Below are 24,454 nucleotides of genomic sequence, written 5' to 3' on the forward strand. Positions count from 1 at the left end.
AAGGAGCACTCAAGGATGATAAGGCCATTGCAGAAAAACTAAATGAATTCTTTGCGTTGGTCTTCATGGCTGAGGATGTGAGGGAGATTCCCAACCATGAGTCATTCTTTTTAGGTGACAAATCTGAGGAGCTGTCCTAGACTGAGGTGTCATTAGAGGAGGTTTTGGAACAAATTGATAAATTAAACAGTAATAAGTCACCAGGACCAGATGGTATTCACCCAAGAGTTCTGAAGGAACTCAAATGTGAAATCGCAGGGCTACTAACTATAGTCTGTAACCTATCATTTAAATCAGCTGCTGTACCAAATGACTGGAGGATAGCTAATGTGACGCCAATTTATAAAAAGGGATCAAGAGGTGACCCCAGCAATTACAGGCTAGTAAGGCTGATTTCAGTACCAGGCAAACTGGTTGAAACGGTAGTAAAGAACAACATTGTCAGACACATAGATGAACATAATTTATTGGGGAAGCGTCAACATGGTTTTTGTAAAGGGAAATCAAACCTCACCAATCTACTAGAATTCTTTGAGGTGTCAAGAAACATGTACAAGGATGATCCAATGGATGTAGTGTATTTAGCTTTTCAGAAAGCCTTCGACCAGGTCCCTCACCAAAGCTATTAAGCAAAGGAAGCAGTAATGGGATAAGAGGGAAGGTCCTCTCATGGATTGGTACTAGTTAAAAGGTAGGAAACAAAGGGTAGGAATAAATGGTCAGTTTTCAGAATGGAGAGAGCTAAATAGTGGTGTCCCCCAGGGGTCCGTATGGGGCCAAGTCCTATTCAACATATTCACTAATGATCTGGAAAAATGGGTAAACAGTGAAGTGGAAAAATTTGCAGATGATACAAAACTACTCAAGATAGTTAGGTCCCAGGCAGACTGCGAAGGGCTACAAAAGGATCTCTCAAAACTGGAGTGATTGGGCAACAAAATAGGAGGTGAAATTCAATGTTGATAAATGCAAAGTAATGCACATTGGAAAACATAATCCCAACTATACATATAAAATGATGGGGTCTAAATTAGCTGTTACCACGCAAAAAGAAAGAGATCTTGGAGTCCTTGTGGATAGTTCTCTGAAAACATCCACTCAGTGTGCAGTGGTAGTCAATAAAGCGAACAGATTGTTGGGAGTCATTAAGAAAGGGATAGATAATAAGACAGAAAATATCATATTGCCTCTGTGTAAATCCATGGTACGCCCACATCTTGAATACTGCGTGCAGATGTGGTCACCACATCTCAAAAAAGATATATTGGAATTGGAAAAGGTTCAGCAAAGAGCAACAAAAATGATTAGGGGTATGGAACAGCTGCCTTATGAGGAGAGATTAATAAGACTGGAACTTTTCAGCCTGGAAAAAAGATGACTAAGTGGGGATATGATAGAGGTCTATAAAATCATGACTGGTGTGGAGAAAGTAAATAAGGAAGTGTTATTTACTCCTTCTCATATCACAAGAACTAGGAGTCACTGAGGCCCGCCGACAGCAATTCTGGGCCCCAGGGCAGAACAGTCAATGGACCCACTCACACGCACAAGCCACGCGCGCACCGACACGGTCCACCTGACATTTGGGCAGTGCTGCATCTACACTGGCTGGTGCCCAGTGAGCTGCTGACTGTGCTGCTGCGTGTGCTCTGCCGGCATTGCCAGGGCTTTCACATGCCTGCCCAGTAGGGTTGCCAACTGTCTAATTGCGAAACCCAAAGACCTGCCCCTGTCCTGCCCCTTCCGTGAGGCCCCGTCCCATCCCACCCATTCTCCAAGGCCCCACCTCCTGCTCACTCCATCCCCCCCCCCCCCTCTGTCACTCACTCTCCCCCACCCTCACTCACTTTCACCAGACTGGGGCAAGGGGTTGGGGTGCAGGGTGCAGGCTCTGGGAGGGAGTTTGGGTGCGGGAGATGGTGCGGGGTCAGGCTCTCAGAGGGAGTTTGGGTGCAGGAGATGGTGTGGGGTCAGGCTCTGAGAGGGAGTTTGGGTGCGGGAGGTGGTGCGGGGTCAGGCTCTGAGAGGGAGTTTGGGTGTGGGAGGTGGTGCGGGGTCAGGCTCTGAGAGCAAGTTTGGGTGCAGGAGGGGGTGAGGGGTGCAGGCTCAGGGAAGGAATTTGCGTGCACGGGGTGAGGGGTTGGGATCTGAGAGGGAGTTTGGCTGTGGGAGAGGGTGCTTACCTCGGGTGGCTCCCAAAAGTGACCAGCACACCCCTCTGGCAGCGGCTCCTAGGTGGGGAGCCTAAGGGGTATACTCAGGCACCACCTGTGCAGCTTCCATTGGATGCAGTTCCCAGCCAATGGGAGCTGTGGAGTTGGCACTCGGGGCGGTGGGCAGTGTGCAGAGACCCCCCTGCTCCCATAGGACCATTCTGGCCACTTCTGGGAGCGGCGCGGAGTGAGGGCGGGCTGGTCTGACCCAGTATGGCCGTTCTTATGTTCTTATGAGTATTACCTTAGTCTGCAAGTAGTCCCCATGGAAAAGTAACTCTATGCATTGGAGTAAAGACTTTTAACCAGAGATAGAATGAACAGGTGTGTTCAGTCTCTAATTTATCTAGGCATTTATATGATTAAAACACTTAGAATCCTGTTATCTGATAGAAATTGAAAAAGTACATGAGTAGGTTCTTGGTTCTTCCCCCTTCCAATAGAACATGCTTGAGGATTTAGGCTTAGCTGCTTTCCTTCCCCCCGGCCCTTCAGACTTTTAAATCTGAAAAGGTAGGTTGAAAACCTTCTACCCTCTTCCCCTTCAGTTCAACCCCCAACATAATAAATGATTTCTTGAATTTTTAGCAATTGTAAATATTTTGTAGGTTGTTGAAAATCCAGTCATTTGTCAGAATATTCATGGTATACATTATAATGTCTCAGGAGGATGGGCAGAGACTATTGGGTTTAATCTCTAGCTGTAATTTTACATACAGGAATGTTCTGAAGTTCAGAGTTGAGCTAGTAAAAAAAAAATTGAATCTCAATTGCAAATATGGGACAAATCATGGCCAAAATTGAATCCTTTTTTGATCAGATCTAATTCACAGCATCCAGATGAACTCTTCTCAGTCAAAATGATTCCAGGATGCTGGAAAATGATAATGTACATAGGTTAAGGAATATTGAAAACTGCTATGATCCCAATTCAGAGCGTACACTACTCTGACTACAAAAATATCCAAGTCATAAAAGTTCCCTTTTTCAGTTTGGAAGGTTTATGATAAAGGCTTTTGTCATCCATTCTGTGTGTTTCAGGAGACAGTTTGTGAGTAGGAACCTGAGATGTGCAACATTATTTGGCCGTAGGTCATTGGCCAAAAAAAAAAAAAAAAAAAAAAAAAGACAGAATTAACATTGGGACAAGACAGTGGCATGCTTGAGAGCATGACAGTTGCAAATGTGCAGGACTGCCCTCTTGGCATAATCCCAAAGAAATTATAGGCTTTGACATCACCTCCTCTTCCCTGAGAGTGAAACAGTGAACCCCCAAACATTCTCTATGGAAACATTGGAAACAATTTGTCTTATTCTCTTAATCATACAGCATTTTCTGGTGCATGTTTTTGTTCCCTGATTTTTAATTAATATTATATTTAGTATAATGAATGTCAATGTGCAGTAAGCGGTCCGTGTCCAGCAGATAACAGATGGTTTACAGTCTAAAGGCAAGCAGTAAAAGATTTGACTGGTCTTGTGGTGAGAATGTCCTCTGAATACTATATCACTTTTCACCTTCAGAGCAGTTTACAAACACTACTGAACTATCCATCTCAGCCTCTCTTTGAGTAAGAAAGAATTATCTTCTCTTTTTACAGATCAGGAGATTGTTGCATAGTTTAAGTGATTTGCTGAAAGTATATTAAAAAAAAAAAAGAAGAAGAAAAAGAAGCCAGGATCTTCTGGCTTCCAATCCTCCACTCAGACCATTAGACTACATTCCATGCAGGTTAGGGAAAGTAGCAAACAAAAACTCGGCAATACAAAATAAGGTATATGATCTGCCAGTAGCTGAAAGCCCATGCAGTCACATGTGTGGAGTTCATAAACTCAAGTGTTAAAAGAAAAAAATCCAAAAAAGGCTGAGAACTTGAAAATTGGACAGGAGCAGGCTGCAAATCCTATATGGATGATGCTGATTGTGCTCTTGTGTGGGGGCTTGTGTTGAGTTGTGTGTCTGTGTGTGCATGCGCTGGGAGATTTGCGGTGATTTTTGTGGGTGGCAAATGAGGGGTCTGTTGTGGCAACCGCCTATGTGTGTTTGTTGCTATTGTGTCTGGTAGTTGTATTGTTGTGGGTAGTTGTGTAATGCCTGGAGAGTTGTGTGGGTGGCAGTTGGGCCATATAATCCACCATCTTGCAGTTTCTTTCATACAACCAATGCAATTGTTGCATGCACATTAGCTGTAGTGTAAGGGTGATGATTGGTTGAGTTACCTCTGACATCACAATGGTCTAGGACTCTTGGCATGGCCTAACTATGTGCCTTAGTGCAGCTATACGTGCAGCTATAGTGCCCAGATATAATTTATCAGGACAAAATTGCTAAGAACTTAAAAATTGGATGGTAATAGGCCACAAGACGTAGTGATGATTCAACCTGGTGATATTCTGAACAAAAAAGAACCTCAAGCCATGCTTTATAGTTTTTTTTCCCTCACTTCACACTGCCACTGCAGAAGTGATAGGTTTCAGAGTGACACATGGACTGATGCTCCTGAAATCTTATTATATAGATTCTCTGCTGATAAACATTCCCCTAGAGTAAAATTCCCTTGTATTATTGTCTCCCCCACTTCTCTACCCCTTTACCTTCTTCTCATCAGCATCTCTTGTCATTTCTGGTGAGCTTTTCGTCTACTTTAGCTTGTCAAGTTGAGGGTGGAAGCATAGCCAAGTGGACAGGAAACTGGACTGGGAGTAGACCTGCATTCAATTCCCAGGTCAGCCACAGACTTCCTATGTGAGGTTGGGCAAGTCACTTAATCAGCCTTGTGTCTCAGAAGTGAGGATAATATTTATGTACCTCCCAGGGATGTTGGGAGGATAAAATCCGTCAATGAGTGTGGCTACTACAGTGATGAGGGCAATGTAAGTACCTAAAGAGACAAAGCTTGTTTACAACCATGCCTTATTTAAAAATTTGCTATTCAGCATTGTCTTTGCAGCGTCCTTATATTTACAGTACATGTTTAGCTGGCTAATAGGTAACAGAGAGTTCTTGGCTTGTAGAACTTTTCATATTGCTTTCTCCCCCACTTTCCTCCTTTGTGTAAAGATTTTGAAAACTGACATTAACGGACTGTTTAAAGAGAGTAATTTCCAGCGACACCCCCAAGTTTTTCATAGAATATCATAGAATATCAGGGTTGGAAGGGACCTCAGGAGGTCATCTAGTCCAACCCCCTGCTCAAAGCAGGACCAATCCCCAATTTTTGCCCCAGATCCCTAAATGGCCCCCTCAAGGATTGAACTCACAACCCTGGGTTTAGCAGGCCAATGCTCAAACCACTGAGCTTTAAATTAATACAAAACTATTACATAAATACAAAAAGAAGAAATACAAACATAAAGATGCTCTAGGAAACATTAACTTGGATGCACTGCATATCCAGTGTATTTTACCGTATGGATTTAACAACATATAGAGCACATACAGAGCTACCCACTTAACAAGAGAAAAAGTAACAGGGTATATTACCTATGGACAATGTGGCCATTGCATTTTTGAACCTTTATTTTGCATTTCTTTGCCCCTTCTCATTTTAATGTCACAAACTTCATGCTGCATTAACACAGGTTTTTTGTATTTACGTTATGAACTAATCCTGAGGACTAAATGTTTGTGGAAGGTACTGGATAGACAGCCTTAACAGACTAAAATCCTCTGGTTACACACGGTACAGTTACAACACAGGTAATGGCAATGCAAGTGTCCCCTGACTGCCCTACTCAAACCTCATGTGAGGACGTGGCTAGAAGAGAAAGTGTACATCAGTTTCCAGGCCTTTTCAGCCCTTGGTCTCTCCAAAGAGACCATCAGCAAGTTATGGTGGTATTTTTGTGATACAGACACTTGTTCAGTAGGAGCTGTTTTGAGCACTCTATACTCCTTTTAAACAAGCCATCTCTGGGGAAAAACTATTAAGATGAATTGAACTGCTTGATAGCTTTTATCCTTAATATCAGTCAAAGATTAATAAATTATCATAACCATATTAGGTAGACTGGAGGGACTAAATTCTGCTTTCAGCTGTGCCTGTATAAATCTGGAGTCATTCCATTGATTACAACAGAGTTGCTACAGGTTAAGAGCAACATAACAGAGAAAAGACATAACTGGTCTTGTTACTAAATGACTACATAATACTAACACATGACTAAATGACTACATAATACATCAATATCTTGTGACATTCCTGCACGTCACTAGAGCTTTTTATTCCTGCCCATTAAAATGCATTACGATATGGGGGTTGCTGAAATGTAAATTAAAGGCTACGGCACTAGTAGTTTAACAGCTGCTGTGTAGATTGACAGCCTTTGTGAGCCCAGCTGGCAATGTCAGGTTAGTGGGTCTCTAGTCACAACATTAATCAGCTTTATTAGTGCCACTAATACCAATTTGTAAGCAGACTGCAAGGATCAGACGGGCCAGCTGTCAGGCTCTACGAGTAGATTATTACAGGATTTCATTTTATTGTTGAAGATTAGAATTATAATTTAATTAGGGAATTTAACTATTTTGTGCATCCTGTACAAAATAGCAAAGGTTTAATAAAAATGTCCCCTTGCCCCCTCTCAACAGGCAGGAAAGAAAAGTAATTCCCCTTCACAAAAACTATATTGTAAAAGATGATTGGCTGAGATGAAGAACTTTTTAAATTGCATTTAATGGGTTATATTATGTGATTCAGAATTTCTCATTGATATCAACAGGAAGTTCTGGAGAATACCCTAATGGTGTGATATGGCCTAAAATGTTGTTAGGACAGAGGAGTAAAAGGATTTTATTCCTAATTTCCTCTCCAAATACTGGATATTGGCTATACCACTCCTTTTTCATACTAATTTCTTCATAGTAGTTTAAAAAAAATCAAACATGCAATCAAACATGTTTAAAATGTATCTGTAACCTGCACACATGTTTGTGTTGATAACGCTCTGGGGAATATAAATACCCACTTCTAAATAGGATCATGTCATAGTAAGTCAATTATGCAATGCGACAAAAGTAGAGTAAGATCTATTAAAGTGACGTGTCTTAAGAAGTCTTTTTTTCCATATTTTTGGGATGGGACCCTTTATCCTTATTACATTACACATCAGTTTCAAGTCATTTTAATTAATGATTTTAAATTAGGCTAAGAGGATATTAGTACACAAAGCCTACCAATGAAGACAGGATGGTGTGGCTCAGACACAACCTTCCAAAATCTCTGCAGCTCACATCTTATGACACTTTCCTGTTGGCCATACAGATTACATTTCCTGCACTGTTAAAGCAGCTTTTCTAATGGGTCAGAAACATGATAAGTTTACCCTTCCTTTTCAAATGTGGCTCAAGGATGTGACTTAGCAGAAAAAAAAAACTGTAGTATTTAATACATTAAATAAAGGAAACAAAAGGATGAGGATACCATGCGCTTATATGAAATAAGCCACAGAACTTAGGTAGTGTCATGAAGTCTTGTTTATACCCCACAAAAGCTTGGGAATTCAGGCTGACTGGCCAGAATGGCAGTCAGCCCCTTGCTTAGTCCTGTTGTGCCTATCAGTAAGTTTGCTACCATCCCTCAATCTCCAAAGGTAAAGATGATCCTAAATACATCAGAAATGCCATGTTTACACTGTGTAGGGATGGAAGGGATCTGGAAAGGGGGATTCCTACACTGAGGAATAGGGCTCTACAGAAGCTGCCTATGCAGCAATGTTGATGCATTTTTGGGAGCAGCTGGAAGACGGGAGAATGTTAGTACAATTCTATCTCCTGAAATGGAACCCAGAAGTTGTGACCACTGTTGCTGTAGTAACCAAAGAGAGTAACTTTGTTGTTTCTCCAGCGCTTGAGGAGGCAGGATTCCTGCCCCAGTGACCATCCCCAATCCAGGCTGTAGAACCTCTTGTTACTCAGGATTTGCACAGATACTGGTGGTGGAGGTTTGTGTGCTGGGAAGGAGAGACATGTGCCCAGTTTTAAGCACTTCCAGGTTTCAAGCAAGAACATTTCTGTGAAAGTTTCATATTAACAGGTAAATTTTAAGTTTATATCTTCCACCTGAATGTTGCAAGTTGGGATATTTATGGAGAAAATAGGGATACACCTTTAAACTCCACTGACATACATTGGGCTAGGCTTTTGATTGATGAAGAAGCCATCACTGTGGCAAGGTATTTGGTTTTCATTTATTGAGTCTTGTATAACAATTATGTACATTTTTTTTTTTAGCCAATAGAAGGCCCATAGAGTTACACAGTGTTAAGTACTTTGCTAATACATAAACATGTTCCTCCTAAGTAAGGACTGTTGAGTGGGCCAACAGTTACCACACAGGTGCCTCTGAGAAGCAGCTGAAATGTAACTAATCAGAGAATGTACAATAAAGCAGAGCCTTTTTCTTTAACATACACCCAAACTCCCACTGATAAAAGAAAAATCCAGAAAAGTTATCACACCACAGATTGAAAATATGTTTTAAATAAAGTGAAAGGGGCACTTTTTATACTAAAACATGTGATCTATAAAAATGAATTATATTCACAGCCTTAAATGTGTATTTCAAACATTATAGATGGATATTACATACATGTATAGGAGAGAGAAATTATTAACTGATATAATATGGTAATTTTATATTTGCATTTATTTTACATAAATATCTCATTAATAAATTGACTGTGTTCTATACCTGCATCTCTCTCTATCAACAACCTTACATATATTTTGTAGGTCAACCTGAGCTATCAGAAGGGTAATCAAATTACCTGGGTAATAAGGTTTTGTAGGAGGTGGCAGTTCAAAGGCTCCAGGGAGCAGGGCAGTTTGCCAAAGCAGGGAGCAACCTGAAGACCTGGGAGGGTGTGCAGAGCTAGGGTGGAAGGAAGCATAGCTGGCTAAAGCCCTTATGCCCTAAAGAATTTCAACAAGTAAACTTAATTCAACAAGAAGGAAGGAAAGGGGACAGAGCTCATTGCCAACAAAATTTCAATATATTTTTGAATGTACAAATGTATTTCTCCTGTAGGGGGGATTTTAGGATTCTTGGGCTATCCATATGACCACTTACATGGTTCTTCTATGACTTTGTCAGATGTTTGGTGGGTCATGTCAATAAGCAGCTTTCCTATTGACCTTTGCAAGCTATGTAGTGCAGCTTTTCACAGATGTCATTTATAATGTTCTGGTCTCACTCCACCAACTGTGCCCTGGATTTGTGCCTGTCTTATATTGCACATTCTGCACTATGGAATCCCACTGTTTGTTTGCAGCCTTAAAACTGACTAATTTACGAACAGTCTTAATTTACCCCCATTTTCAACCTCCACTGCAGTCTTTGGCTCAGGGTGCCAAGTTGAATTGAAGAGTTCAGTGATATAAAGGTAGTTATGAACTTGGGGTAATATATGACCTTAACATTAGGTAGCATCATAAAATATGAATTTCAAGGAAATGATTATGCCAGGGCAAAATATTTCTTGATGTTACAGGAGCATGACTAGACTCAAAAGCAGGTCATGTATTATGCTGCCATCAGCAGCAAGTGCTTCTTGGTAGAAGACTGGTCATGCACCTAGCTGAGGCTAATAGCACCCCACAATTCCTAGTGCAGTACTAGCAACTCTTAAAGGGTCTTTAACAAATTTGCACTAGAAATCATGGACCTTTCCCTCCTAATCTGTTGCTAGGGAAACTGAGTTCAGTGAAAAACAGCCTGCACTCTGAGAGGAAAGGTCCCTCTCCTTGCGCCCTGTTATGATTGGAATGTTCAGCATCCTCCAGAATACCATTGGGATTGACAGTGATGTGGCTCTGCTTAGCCCTCCATCCCTGAAAATAGTAGATGTAGAAGAACAGTAACATTGTCAGCTCTCATGATTTCATTGTGTCTCTCACAAAATTTGGTCTTTTTTTCTTTTTAAAGACTTAGCCCCTGGAGCCATGTGAATACAGGAGAATTTCAGTCCTCATGGTTGTGGAGAAAATCTTGAAAATGTGACCCAAGTGCACCTGAGAGTCTCAAAACCACAAAGGTAAATAAAAAGAACCCATACATATTATTATTTGTAGTCTTACAATATTTAAACCAAGCTCATGATTCTGTGGGCCTTACTCATGGTTTTTGATTGCTTAGGGTTGGCAATATTGGAACAGTGGCCAGCTGGAGCCCCTAAACATTAAGGACTTTTGGGCTCATCTGAAGACTGCAAAGGCAAATTGTGGATCCCGGAGCTTTTTGGGAGGTGGGAAAAGAGGGTAGGATGTTCTCTTGGAAGTCTGAGTTGACTCTCCAAGTGACCATTTAAAGGGGCCTTTAGACAGTTGAACTACCTGGTTCACAAAAGCCTTCATATACCAAAACCCAAGAGTTTGCACAGCAGTACTGAAAAACAGAAAGGCCAATTAAAGTACATTAAAGATTTGAAAAAATTGCTCTGGGGTAAAGTAAATTGTTCCAGTGGTTAATTAACCTGACTGTTTAAAAATGTGTGCCTTATTTCCAGCATGAATTTCTCTATCTTCAACTTCCAACCATTGGATCTTATACCTTTGTCTGTTAGATTGAAGAGCTCATAATCAATTTTTTGTTCCCTGTGTAGATACTTTTACTGCAGTCAAGTCACCCTTAACCTTCTCTTTGTTAAGCTGAAGAGACTCCTTGAGTCTATCACAATATGGCATGTTTTCCATCCTTTAATTATTCGTGTGGCTCTTCTTTGAACCCTCTCTAATTTATCAACATTCTTCTTGTATTGTGAACACCAGAACTGGATAGCATGTTCCAGTAGTGGTTCCACCAGTGCCAGATACAGGGATAATATAACCTCGCTATTCCTAGTCAGTGTTCCTTGATATTTGATATTTTATGGGTGGAACTTGGATGAATACCATTATCATTTTCCTCCCAATCTGATTCCTACATGAAACAGTAGATCTACCTGCTTCACTCTGTCCCTCAGCTTGCTCCAACCCCCTAACTGGTCTTCCCTGCATTGTGGCATACGGTTTGGCTCAGCAGCATATGGGGTATGTCTGTTCCCTATGCAGATACGTCAAATCCTGCCCAAGCTCCCATTAGCAGAACACCTGTTTCACTGTGGACAACGCCTTCGGGACCAGTGAAAAAGGAAAAAAACTTGCCACCTACAGGAGAGAAGCTAGGCTGATCTGAGTACAGATTGCTCCCTTGGAGTGATGATCTGGCTCTCCAGAGTCCCTCATACCCACAGCCAAGGACACGTGAAGAAATTTAAATTTGATCACTTTTGGAGAGGTATGTTCTGTGCCCCGGCCCCGCCAGAGGAACTTGCTCTACCCAATATGGCCCCGGAGCTGGAGGAGCTGTCATCTCCTGCTGCGGCCCTGTGGCAGGAGGTACTGGCTGTCCCTGCCACGGTCAAGGGGTCAAAGGAGCTCACTCTCCCCAATGTGGCCGCAGAGCCAGAGGAGCTGTCAGCTCCCATCAGGGCCGGAGGAGCAAGCTGTCCCCACTGCAGCTCCAGGACCAGAGTTCTGTGCCCCCTCTGATTATTGGGAGGGGGGGAAACACCCCTGCTTGCCCCCTCTTGTGCACGCCTCTGTCCACAGATGTTAGTATTTCCTACCCAAGGTGAAGAATACCCCTATTATAGGCCCTGGTTCAGGAAAGCACCATTATAGCATTAAAGCATGCATTCCTGACGTGGTCTCCAGAATCAGGGCCATAACTCCTCAAATAAGGGATACTTTGGTATACTTTGCCAGGGGGACCCTCTCCTGTGTAGAGTGAGATCATTTTATGGAAGAAAAGCAAAACTTACTTCTGAAAGTTATTTTCTGGCACTTCATCCAGTTTAGTTTTAAGTTTTAAATATTTAATACACTAGTATAATTTATCTCTGCTATCAAAGCCTTGTATATTCAGTTCCACATTAACTGGCATTTATCAAAGCAATCTACTTGTATTCTTAACATCTCATTTATGACATTCCCAAGTTTCTTACACTGAACTGTGTGGAAAATCTTCTTATCAGATGGTATATGGTTCTAGAAATTGGCCCATTTTTTAAAAAAAACAAAAGCTTAAGAATGGGAACTCTAAATTGTTAATCACTTCTACCATGGAAATATCAAGCAGCTTTTCTTTGAGAAGGGAAAAGGACCCTTTTTGCACTACATACAAAAAGGTTTTCTTTGTTACACCTGCCAGCATGAAAAAGGATTAGTTTTAACAGAGCTTAACCCAGCCATCTTGGCGAAAACATTTAAATGACTCTGTCCCCTGCTTACTAAGGGCATTGCTTTGGTGACTTCATTTAGTTTTACAATATATCAAAAGTTTTCAAGCTACACAATTCAGTGGTTTTCATCTCCTCTCACTCCTGCTATAATACAATGCTAGACTGGCTCTGCAACACAGTGGTATGGGTACCTCTTTTGTGTTTTGCTATGGTCTCCATCAGGAAAAGAAATTGAGGAACTACACATGTGCTTTTGTTTTTGATGATGACATTTTAAAAAGCAATTAATTCAAATCTTGTTTCAAGTGAATGTGGATATAATTGTTAAAGTTTTTTATACTTTGATTTGCTAGTACAGTAACTACAGAAGATGTTGTTGAGTCTAATTTCTAGATGACACAGGAGTTACAAATGACATTGTCTTCTGTGGAAGATGTAGACTCAGAGTTTCTGCCCAAAGGGACAGAGTGTTAGAGGAAAAAATGTTATAACTGAAAGCAATAGCTTAACAATAGATTTCTAATAGCAGAGGCTTCACTCCACATTTTACCATCCTGACATTTTGAATAATCATAAACTTAAGCAATGCAATGTAATAAATTCAATTTAAATAAAAACACTCATTTGCAGTGGCTGGATTGTTATGTACATGTGAAATCCCTTTGGGCCAAGGTTTTTCCAACTTATATGTTCTTTGAGCTTTATGAGTAGCATGGATTGGCATGGAGCCAGCCACCCACACATGGCCTTAGCTGTGCCAACCACACTGTGTGTTTCTTGCACTCAGCTGAATCAGTTGCTTTGATACAAATCTATCCATGAATAAAAATGTATAGGATATTTTTACTCAACGTTTGATCTTGTGATCTAATTGATAGGTTTGCAAACATTTTAAAGCTACCAAAAGCTGTGTTATTGCATAAATAGTTTTAATTGTCTGGAATGTATCTTTGGAAAGCCTGTAAACAGACGTTACTGAATCGTCCACTTAAGAAGTGAAAAAACAAGTCAGGTTAAAAGAAACAAATTTTCCCCACTGGAAACTATTAGATCATATAGGACTGTATGAAAGAAATTACTCTTGTGTAGTAATTTCTAACAAGTACTGATGTAATCAAAAATATTCAAATTGCACTTGCCTGTAATGGGGGAGGGGGCAATAAAAAGGGAGGGAGAGAAAACAAACTATACATTTTTTTCATGACTTCTGGCTGTTCATTTGTTTTCTTTATTCTTGACATTTTGCCCATGACAGCAAAAGCTTCTTTATTTGCTTAAAATTATTTATTGTGAATAACCTCCCTAAGCTGAAAAGTAAATTTGAATAAAGGCCCGGGTGGCATCAGGTTCCACAAGTACACTGGAAAACAGCAGCAAACAAAAAATAATTAGGTAATTTAAGAAAATCAACCCTTGCATTTTTTAGGACAAAGAAACACAGAGAGCCCAGTATTTTGTATTGAACTGATCCTTGAGAATAATTGTACAGCGGAATATAATTACTGAACTCCTCTGCTGGCCTTAGATTTAATCACATTTATGATATACTATTTGGATCCAGCTTATAAATTCATAAATTATTTTATCAAAAATAAATGAAACACTTATTGTTTCTAATGGACTGCCTTGAGATATATCAATAATTTTAATTAAGCTTAAATAAAAGAAAAGAAAATGTTTAAACCCCCCATAGCAAACTGTTCTCACTAGCAAACTATTTTTTTAATCTTATTTTCCTATGTCCTACATATAAATAAGCTAGCATCTAGCATATGCAAATACTTGTTTTAATAATTTTCAAGGGGAATGAAAAACTGAAACCTACCACTTTGGAGCAATAGCATTTCAAGTATGTGTCAAAAGCAAATGTTCCTTTTTCTTTAAAAATAAAAATCAATAAATCCCATGGTTTTTGGAGTTTCATTATTTCCAATGGCAAATACAAAATCGAGTATGGGTTTTTCTTTTTATCTCTACCTAAGTTTAAGCAGAGCAACTGCTCTAACAAAGCTAATCCTCTAGTCATGGATATAATGACTTAGGTGGTGTTTGAAAGACAGTCAGGACAACTTTTGTGGACTTCCTGAGTCTCAGTGGTTATATTTATTGCAGACATTAGTTGACTGACGCTTGCTCACCGAAGATGTTTGGCAGATACCAGTTAGGTCATTTCAGTTTGTTTTGAAACCTCAAGGCTCTGTCAAATCCCCCTCTGTCTTAGACTGTGTGACCTTAAGGGCCACTTCACTATTGTGCCTATCTGTTCAAGTCTACTTAGTATATAGTTATTAGGAGAACTGCCCAAATCAGATTATTTTAAAACTTGGATAACTTTTGTAGCAGATTTCAGAGTAACAGCCGTGTTCTGTATTCGCAAAAAGAAAAGGAGTACTTGTGGCACCTTAGAGACTAACCAATGAGCTGTAGCTCACGAAAGCTCATGCTCAAATAAATTGGTTAGTCTCTAAGGTGCCACAAGTACTCCTTTTCTTTTTGTAGCAGAATGTTTTTAGAAATTGATTTATTAAGATTATAATATATACAAATCTGAAAAAGAAACCATGACTGTGGATATGAGATAGAATTTGGTTTGATTCAGAGTAAACAAACATTCTACAACTGGGTTACATCAACGGATCAGTAGGGAATGAGTCTGATTCACACTTAACAAAGATCATTTTGCACTGTGATTCATTTCTGCCTGGAGAACTTACCAGCCATATGCCCACAACAAACATGACCTCCTTTAGCCTCCTCCTATTTTTACAGTTTAAAGGTTTTAAATCAAATGACATCTCAAAATATTAGACATTTTGGCAGGGCTGGTCCTAGATTTTGTGAGTTCCTATATGAAACAGGAGGGAAACGGATTATTATCCCATTTTATAGATGTGGAACTGAGGCACAGAGAGACTAAGTGATTTTCCCAAAGTCACACCGGAATTCTCCAGCAGATGAGGACACTGAGTTCAGGTCTCCCAAGATCCAGGCTAGCACCACCTAATCACTGGACTTCTCCTCCTTTTCAGGGAAGTGTGGTTGGTATCTCTGTCTGTCTCTCTCACACACTTACACTTTCTATCTCCTACCTGCCTATATCACCTTCAGCCTGTGGTGATACCCTCTATCCAATCAATAGAAATTCCATGGCTTCTGATGACCTTCATACATAAAATAAAGAGCCAGAGTTGAAGCTGAAGCACAAATTCAGTACACTGTTTCACTTGGGACTGAGGTGAGTTTCAGAATAACATTTTTCTGTTCCTAAAAGCATGAAATGAAGAAAAAAAAAAAGGAAACAAATCATTGCTGCTATTAGCCTCTGTGCTATTAGGGACCTTCTTCAAGATACTGTCCTGACTGTCAGTTAGCTGCATAATGTCTCAGAGGAAGTGTGGCATCTTCTAACTTGCTGTTGTCTTAACTCTTTATATCACACATTATCTTTGTTATTTTCCTTCTAAATTCCCTGACCAAATCAAATCCACTATTAGGATGTTTCAGGTAGGGAGATCTAAGAAATGTATGGTTTGACCTTGACAAAAGCTTTCATATCGTTACCTATCATTAGCTTTTTTGACCTGAGCAGTTCGCCAAAATTTGAGATCTATTAGATTGCTTCAGTTAGAAATTGATGTTGGAGTCACGTGTATCTTTGGTAGGATCCTGTTAATTTACAAACAATGTACCAAGTTCTGTTTCCCTGAACACAGCAGGAGTCAATATTGTTGCACACATTTCCAAGCCCCTTTTCAGTCAGCACTTAGCTCAAAGCTTTCATTCATTGCTTGTTCTGGCTGTGTTCTTGGCTTTCTGCTGCTTCTCACTCAGCTTCTCTTGTGTTTCTACTGCTTTTCTCCCACAAACAGACACACTGCTTCAATAAATCCCCTGTGTGATGGGTTCGATCATAGAGACCCCCTTGGGACTGCCACCTGATGTGCTGAGACTACCTCTGAGCCCCTTTTCCCTGCCAGCTTGGGACTTCAGTACCCTGTCTTGTTGAGCCAGACATGCTAGCCTGCTGCAAACACAGACCCAGGTCTGAAGCACGTCCCCCAAAAGCTGCAGACTTAATTGAAAACAGCTTAAGAAGTGCTCCTGTCTCTCGCTCCCAGACACCCAACTCCCAATGGGATCCAAACCCCAAATAAATCTGTTTTACTCTGTATAAAGCTTATACAGGGTAAACTCATAAATTGTCCGCCCTCTATAATACTGATAGAGAGATATGCACAGCTGTTTGCTCCACCAGGTATTAGTAACTAACTTTGGGTTCAATAATAAGCAAAAGTGATTTTATTAAATACAAAAAGTAGAATTTAAGTGGTTCCAAGTAATAACAGACAGAACAAAGTAAGTTACCAAGCAAAATAAAACAAAAACATGCAAGTCTAAACCTAATACATTAAGAAACTGATTACAGATAAAATCTCACCCTCAGAGATGTTCCAATAAGCTTCTTTCACAGACTGGACTCCTTCCTAGTCTGGGCCCAATCCTTTCCCCTGGTACAGCTCTTGTTAGCTTCAGCTCAGGTGGTAACTAGGGGATTTCTCATGACTGGAACCCCTTTGTTCTGGTCCATCCCCTTATATAGCTTTGGCACAAAGTGGGAATTTTTATCTCTCTGGGTCCCCACCCCTCCTTCTAAATGGAAAAGCACCAGGTTTAAGATGGATTCCAGTACCAGGTGACACGGTCACATGTCCTGGGAGACTGCAAGCCTTCATTCTTCCTGGCCTGACTCACAGGAAGGCTTGCAAGTAAACAGAACTATTTACAACCAATTGTCCTAGTTGATGGGAGCCATCAAGATTCCAAACCACCATTAATGGCCCACACTTTGCATAATTACAATAGGACCTCAGAGTTATATTTCCTTTCAGATACAAGAATGATACATTTATACAAATAGGACGAACACACTTGGTAGATTATAAGCTTTGTAATGATCCCTTACAAGAGACCTTTTGCATGAAGCGTATTCCAGTTACATTATATTCACACTCATTAGCATATTTTCATAAAATCATATGGAGTGCAACGTCACACCCTGCCTCTGTGTTTATCATCACATTGGAACCTCACCCCTCAGGCCAACCTGGTTCAGCTTCTGTGCCACCCTTGCATGTGATTTTGTTTTTGTCAGAGGCCCGCATTGTTTCAGCTATCTGGTTCTACAAAGAAGTTCGTTTTTTTTTCTTACACCTGTCCTGAATGAGGGGTGCCTACTAAACATACCAGTTTCAATGAGGTTTCACACAACCCATACCTAGATTATTATTAACTGGATTTTGGGTTCCAATGTCAAACATATTCTGAAAGAAAAGGAGTACTTGTGGCACCTTAGAGACTAACCAATTTATTTGAGCATGAGCTTTCGTGAGCTACAGCTGAAGTGAGCTGTAGCTCACGAAAGCTCATGCTCAAATAAATTGGTTAGTCTCTAAGGTGCCACAAGTACTCCTTTTCTTTTTGCGAATACAGACTAACACGGCTGTTACTCTGAAACCTGTCATTATGCAATATTCTGAAAGGTAATCTCAAGAAGCATGATCTGCCAGATTATGCATCAAAGCTTGGCATTTTCTGTGCATAGGTGGATCTGACAATATATCTGAATGTCTGAAGAATTTGTTTTCTTCTATTTTGGAGAGGATCTTGCTTCTTGTGCGCAAGAGGAAATGTTCAGAATATTTTTTTTATCTTCTTGTTCAACTCCTTGGGGTCTATGAAAGCCTAAAACCTGAGCCTTCCCCTTTTTCCTCTACAATTCCTAAGGAATGTACCCAGTGTGTAGGCTCTTTTGTTCTATGAATGATGCCACCTGGTGTCATGTGTCACAGTTATTCCAGCCTCTCTTGTAAGGCTCCTGGAGCTTTTCAGATGGCATGTGCTGGTGGAATTTGCATCCTCCCTTAATTTCATTTTATGGATGACCAGGAGACAACTTCATGTGTCTGGTTCAGGTTATCATGGTTGTTTCCTTGACTCTCTTTGGTTGTAAATACTCTTGGTTTAAGCCAAGCAGTTCACCTGCACAGGCCCAGGACTGGGTGCTTTCATTGTATTACCAGAGACAGAGTCTTGTTTTACTGTAGGTTTCAGAGCAGCAGCCATGTTAGTCTGTATCCATAAAAAGAAAAGGAGTACTTGTGGCACCTTAGAAACTAACAAATTTATTTGAGCATAAGCTTTCGTGAGCTACAGCTCACTTCATCGTATACTTATGCTCAAATAAATTTGTTAGTCTCTAAGGTGCCACAAGAACTCCTTTTCTTTTTGTTTTACTGTAGTAGCTCAGTGAGAGTTCACACTGCCCAAAGACTGGATAACATGCTTTTACTGACACATTTGACTTCTCAGGTTTTAAAGAGTGTATGCTTTAGAATTCTTCTGCTTCCATTTCTGTGCTTACCTATAGAACTAGATCTATCTTGTCTGCCATGTAGGCCATTTGCACACATTTATATCAGTCATTAATTAGATTTGTAGCTTCATTCATTCTTGTGCATATGAACATCTCCCTCTCCTCTAGAGGAAAACTTTGCATTTTCCCTTTAACTCATACATTTGGTTTGCTTTCTTTGCATAAATATGTATGGCATTGTGCTTATTAGGGTTCCTAAAGGTTTGCCTGAATGCTGAGCTACTTTCCATATTTGTGCCAGCGTCAACGTTGCTGGCATTGTTCCTTATTTGGCATGTTTTCCCTCCCTTATTGCTCTATTTTGTGTAAAAAAAATTTCTTATTTATTTAATGATAATGTACACAGTCCTGCAGTCTGTGCTTCTAAGGCATTAAATAGAATTTCTTTCATTCTCCTACTGCAATATACATATTCTTTTATCTGCATCTCTAACCTCTGTGAAAGGTACTGATGCATCTTTTATAGGTGACATTTTTTCTAGTGACACAGTGATCCTTAAATGAGGAATAATTTCTGCAGAGTTGTCTTTCTGCTTGTTGTCATGATGAAATGAGAGGGTGGTGGAGTATGCATCCTACATTTCGGTTATTGCTGCTATAAAAAAAAACAGATCAAGTTTTTGCTGATCATCCATTTTACTAGCTCCTATGGACTCTCATATACCTTTCAGATTACACTTTCAACCTTTGTCATCTCTCCTCGTTGTTGCACATAAGGGTTAAAAGACCAGTCTTCAGCCTCAGGGTTCATCTAATAAACATACCGGCCTTGGGTATGGGGATTTATTTAGCTGAGGTTACTATTATTACCTTGAAGATGCTTTCTGTTTACAAATGATCATCTCATAATATTTTATCAGTGTCAACATATAATTTATAGTAGGTTTTTCCCTATATTTGTGTACAATTTTAATATCTATAAACTGAGATTCACGGTATCTACATGGCAAATGTTTACTCCTTTCTTTACCATGAGAGTGATAACAGGGCCATTTTTCATCCCTAGCTGGCATCTGTGGGAGATGAGGAGCTTTAAAGGGTCACTCCCAATGGGGAAGAGTGATAGCAAGATCTGGCTGGCTTCTCTTCACTCGCTGCTGGAAATAGCTGCATCAAGGTGAGGATTTAGAGATTCTGTCTTAATTCTCTTCCAATGAAACAGAAGCAGCTTCTTTTCTTCTTACCCTCCCACTCTGTTCAACCAAAACTGACTAGTACATCTGGTCTTGTATCAACAGTCAATGAATGATGCTTCTGAAGAAATCATAATCCCATCTTTATGCACCTGCTGTTCTGTAATTGTGTGAGAGTAAATGATGGAGGACAGGTGAAGAATTCCTTTCTGACCAAGAAGGTGATCAGTTTATGCCCCAAAGCCTGATGATCCCTATACAATTTTTATCCTAGATGCTGTGGTTTATCTGCAGAGGCTACTCTTATTTTCCCTCACTTTGATGTTGCTTCCTTACTGAGTGTTATCTAAAGAACATCTCCAAGATTAGACACTTGGCCTCTGCAATGAACACCAAGATGCTTATCCGTGCTTTTGTGATTAGCAGACTGGATTATTGTGTAACTCTGTATCATCTGGTCTCCCTGCTTCAACTCTTCACTCTCTTTGTGTCAACTTCACACCAGAGCAACTAGGCTGTTGGTGAAATCTCAACTTTAATATCCTTAAGTTGGTTTAAGAAAAGCTTTACATGGCCTTGCTTTTTCTTACAGATCTAATTTGGCTTCATCCTACTTTCTAAGGACAGCCTTGTATTCTGCTAAAGCTGACATGGATTAGAAGTGCACTGGCCCTAGGACTAAATTGCTGGTGACCGAACATTTCCTGATTTTCCAGGCATCATGCTCAGTTCTCCTTCTGGGGAAGATGAATGTTGTCTTTGATTTTTATCCACTGGGTCCAATGCCCCTCCCACTGAAGTCAACGATAAAACTTTCGCTGACTGTAACAGAAGGAGTTATATACAAAAATATAGTCTGTATTAATCAAAAAACTTTGCTCCCTTTTAGCCTCTTTCATCTGATTTATTTCAGTAAATTTCAAACACCATGGTCCTCAAAGATAATTTTAGCCCTGGTCTACACTAGGACTTTAGGTCAAAGTTAGCAGCGTTAAATCAATGTAAACCTGCACCCGTCCACACGATGAAGCCCTTTTTTTTTTAAGGGCTCTTAAAATCGATTTCCTTACTCCACCCCTGACAAGTGGATTAGCGCTTAAATCAGCCTTGCCGGGTCGAAGTTGGGGTACTGTGGACACAATTCAACGGTATTGGCCTCCTGGAGCTATCCCAGAGTGCTCCATTGTGACCGCTCTGGACAGCACTCTCAACTCAGATGCACTGGCCAGGTAGATAGGAAAAGAACCGCGAACTTTTGAATCTCATTTTCTGTTTGGCCAGCGTGGCAAGCTGCAGGTGACCATGCAGAGCTCATCAGCAGAGGTGACCATGATGGAGTCCCAGAATCGCAAAAGAGCTCCAGCATGGACTGAATGGGAGGTACGGGATCTGATTGCTGTATGGGGAAAGGAATCCGTGCTATCAAAATTCCTTTCCAGTTTTCGAAATGCCAAAACGTTTGTCAAAATCTCCCAGGGCATGAAGGACAGAGGCCATAACAGGGACCCGAAGCAGTGCCGCATGAAACTTAAGGAGCTGAGGCAAGCCTACCAGAAAACCAGAGAGGCGAACGGCCGCTCCGGGTCAGAGCCCCAAACATGCCACTTCTATGATGATCTGCATGCCATTTTAGGGGGTTCAGCCACCACTACCCCAGCCGTGTTGTTTGACTCCTTCAATGGAGATGGAGGCAACACGGAAGCAGGTTTTGGGGACGAAGAAGATGATGATGATAAGGTTGTAGATAGCTCACAGCAAGCAAGCAGAGAAACCAGTTTTCCCGACAGCCAGGAACTGTTTCTCACCCTGGACCTGGAGCCAGTAACCCCCGAACCCACCCAAGGCTGCCTCCTGGACCCGGCAGGCGGAGAAGGGACCTCCGGTGAGTGTACCTTTTAAAATACTATACATGGTTTAAAAGCAAGCATGTGAAAGGATTAATTTGCCCTGGCATTCGCGGCTCTCCTGGATGTACTCCCAAAGTCTTTGCAAAAGGTTTGTGGGGAGGGCAGCCTTACTGCATCCTCCATGGTAGGACACTTTACCACTCCAGGCCAGTAACACATACTCGGGAATCATTGTACAACAAAGCATTGCAGTGTATGTTTGCTGGCGTTCAAAAAACATCTGTTCTTTATCTCTCTGTGTTATCCTCAGGAGAGTGAGATATCATTCATGCCACCTGGTTGAAATAGGGTGCTTTTCTTCAGGGGACACTCAGAGGAGCCCGTTCCTGCTGGGCTGTTTGCCTGTGGCTGAACAGAAATGTTCCCCACTGTTAGCCACGGGGAGGGGGAAGGGTTGAGGGGGTAGCAACGCGGTGGGGGGAGGCAAAATGCGACCTTGTAACGAAAGCACATGTGCTATGTATGTAATGTTAACAGCAAGGTTTTCCCTGAAGGAGTGTAGCCTCTGTTTTATAAAATGTGTATCTTTAAATACCACTGTCCCTTTTTTTTTCTCCACCAGCTGCATGTGTTTCAATGATCACAGGATCTTCTCCTTCCCAGAGGCTAGTGAAGATTTGAAAGAAAAAAAAATGCACTCGTGATGAAATGTTCTCTGAGCTCATGCTGTCCTCCCACACTGACAGAGCACAGACGAATGCGTGGAGGCAAATAATGGCAGAGTGCAGGAAAGCACAAAATGACTGGGAGGAGAGGTGGTGGGCTGAAGAGAGTAAGTGGCGGACTAACTAATATACTCCAGCGTATGGTTGAGCTGCAGGAAAGGCAGCAGGAGCACAGACCGTTGCTATAGTCCCTGTGTAACCAACCACCCTCCTCCCCCAGTTCCATAGCCTCCACACCCAGACGCCCAAGAACGCGGTGGGGGGGCCTCCGGCCAACCAGCCACTCCACCACAGAGGATTGCCCAAAAAACAGAAGGCTGTCATTCAATAAATTTTAAAGTCGTAAACTTTTGAAGTGCTGTGTGGCATTTTCCTTCCCTCCTCCATCATCCCTCCTTGGTAGTCATCCCCCTATTTGTGTGATGAATGAATAAAGAATGCATGAATGTGAAGCAACAATGACTTTATTGTCTCTGCAAGTGGTGATCGAAGGGAGGAGGGGAGAGTGGTTAGCTTACAGGGAAGTAGAATGAACCAAGTGGCGGGGGGTTTCATCAAGAAGAAACAAACAGAACTTTCACATCGTAGCCTGGCCAGTTATGAAACTGGTTTTCAAAGCTTCTCTGATGCGTACCGCGCCCTCCTGTGCTCTTCTAACCGCCCTGGTGTCTGGCTGCACGTAACCAGCAGCCAGGCGATTTGGCTCAACCTCCCACCCTGCCATAAACGTCTCCCCCTTACTCTCACAGATATTGTGGAGTGCACAGCAAGCAGTAATAACAGTGTGAATATTGGTTTCGCTGAGGTCTAAGCAAGTCAGTAAATTGCGCCAGCGCGCCTTTAAACGTCCAAATGTACATTCTACCACCATTCTGCACTTGCTCAGCCTGTAGTTGAACAGCTCCTGACTACTGTTCAGGCTGCCTGTGTACGGCTTCATGAGCCATGGCATTAAGGGGTAGGCTGGGTCCCCAAGGATAACTATAGACATTTCAACATCCCCAACAGTTATTTTCTGGTCTGGGAATAAAGTCCCTTCCTGCAGCTTTTAAAACAGACCAGAGTTCCTGAAGATGCGAGTGTCATGTACCTTTCCCGGCCATCCCACGTTGATGTTGGTGAAACGTCCCTTGTGATCCACCAGAGCTTGCAGCACTATTGAAAAGTACCCCTTGCGGTTTATGTGCTCGCCGGCTTGGTGCTCCGGTGCCATGATAGGGATATGGATTCCATCTATGGCCTCACCACAGTTAGGGAATCCCATTGCAGCAAAGCCATCCACTATGATCTGCACATTTCCCAGGGTCACTACCCTTGATATCAGCAGATCTTTGATTGCGTGGGCTACTTGCATCACAGCAGCCCCCACAGTAGATTTGCCCACTCCAAATTGATTCCCAACTGACCGGTAGCTGTCTGGCATTGCAAGCTTCCACAGGGCTATCGCCACTCGCTTCTCAACTGTGACGGCTGCTCTCATCTTGGTATTCATGCGCTTCAGGGCAGGGGAAAGCAAGTCACAAAGTTCCATGAAAGTGCCCTTACGAATGCGAAATTTTCGCAGCCACTGGGAATCGTCCCAGACCTGCAACACAATGCGGTCCCACCAGTCTGTGCTTGTTTCCCGAGCCCAGAATCAGAGTTCCACAGCATGAACCTGCCCCATTAGCACCATGATGCATGCATTGGCAGGGCCCATGCTTTCAGAGAAATCTGTGTCCATGTCCTGATCACTCATGTGACCGTGCTGACGTCGCCTCCTAACCTGGTATCGCTCTGCCAGGTTCTGCTGCTGCATATACTGCTGGATAATGCGTGTGGTGTTTAATGTGCTCCTAAGTAAGTGAGCTGAGCGGCCTCCATGCTTGCCTTGGTATGGCGT

General features: G+C 41.6%; 1 protein-coding gene across 2 annotated transcripts in view; it reads left to right on the top strand.

Annotated features, from left to right (window-relative positions):
* LOC125644975 (myb/SANT-like DNA-binding domain-containing protein 7) overlaps positions 1 to 22,976 on the top strand; it is a 69,072-nt gene extending 46,096 nt beyond the window's left edge. The window contains exons 2-7 of one of the 2 annotated variants that reach the window (XM_075117734.1): positions 8,060 to 8,248; positions 10,139 to 10,247; positions 11,263 to 11,488; positions 19,874 to 19,984; positions 20,593 to 21,882; positions 22,470 to 22,976. In XM_075117734.1, coding sequence (XP_074973835.1) covers positions 21,303 to 21,882; positions 22,470 to 22,528 — 639 coding nt within the window. In that variant the 5' untranslated portion in view covers positions 8,060 to 8,248; positions 10,139 to 10,247; positions 11,263 to 11,488; positions 19,874 to 19,984; positions 20,593 to 21,302 and the 3' untranslated portion in view covers positions 22,529 to 22,976. The remainder of the gene's footprint in view (positions 1 to 8,059; positions 8,249 to 10,138; positions 10,248 to 11,262; positions 11,489 to 19,873; positions 19,985 to 20,592; positions 21,883 to 22,469) is intronic. The other variant, XM_048869840.2, reaches the window with a different exon arrangement.
* Positions 22,977 to 24,454: the final 1,478 nt, after the last annotated feature.

Source organism: Caretta caretta, chromosome 11 (assembly GCF_965140235.1).
Source record: "Caretta caretta isolate rCarCar2 chromosome 11, rCarCar1.hap1, whole genome shotgun sequence".
Classification (NCBI taxonomy): domain Eukaryota; kingdom Metazoa; phylum Chordata; order Testudines; family Cheloniidae; genus Caretta; species Caretta caretta.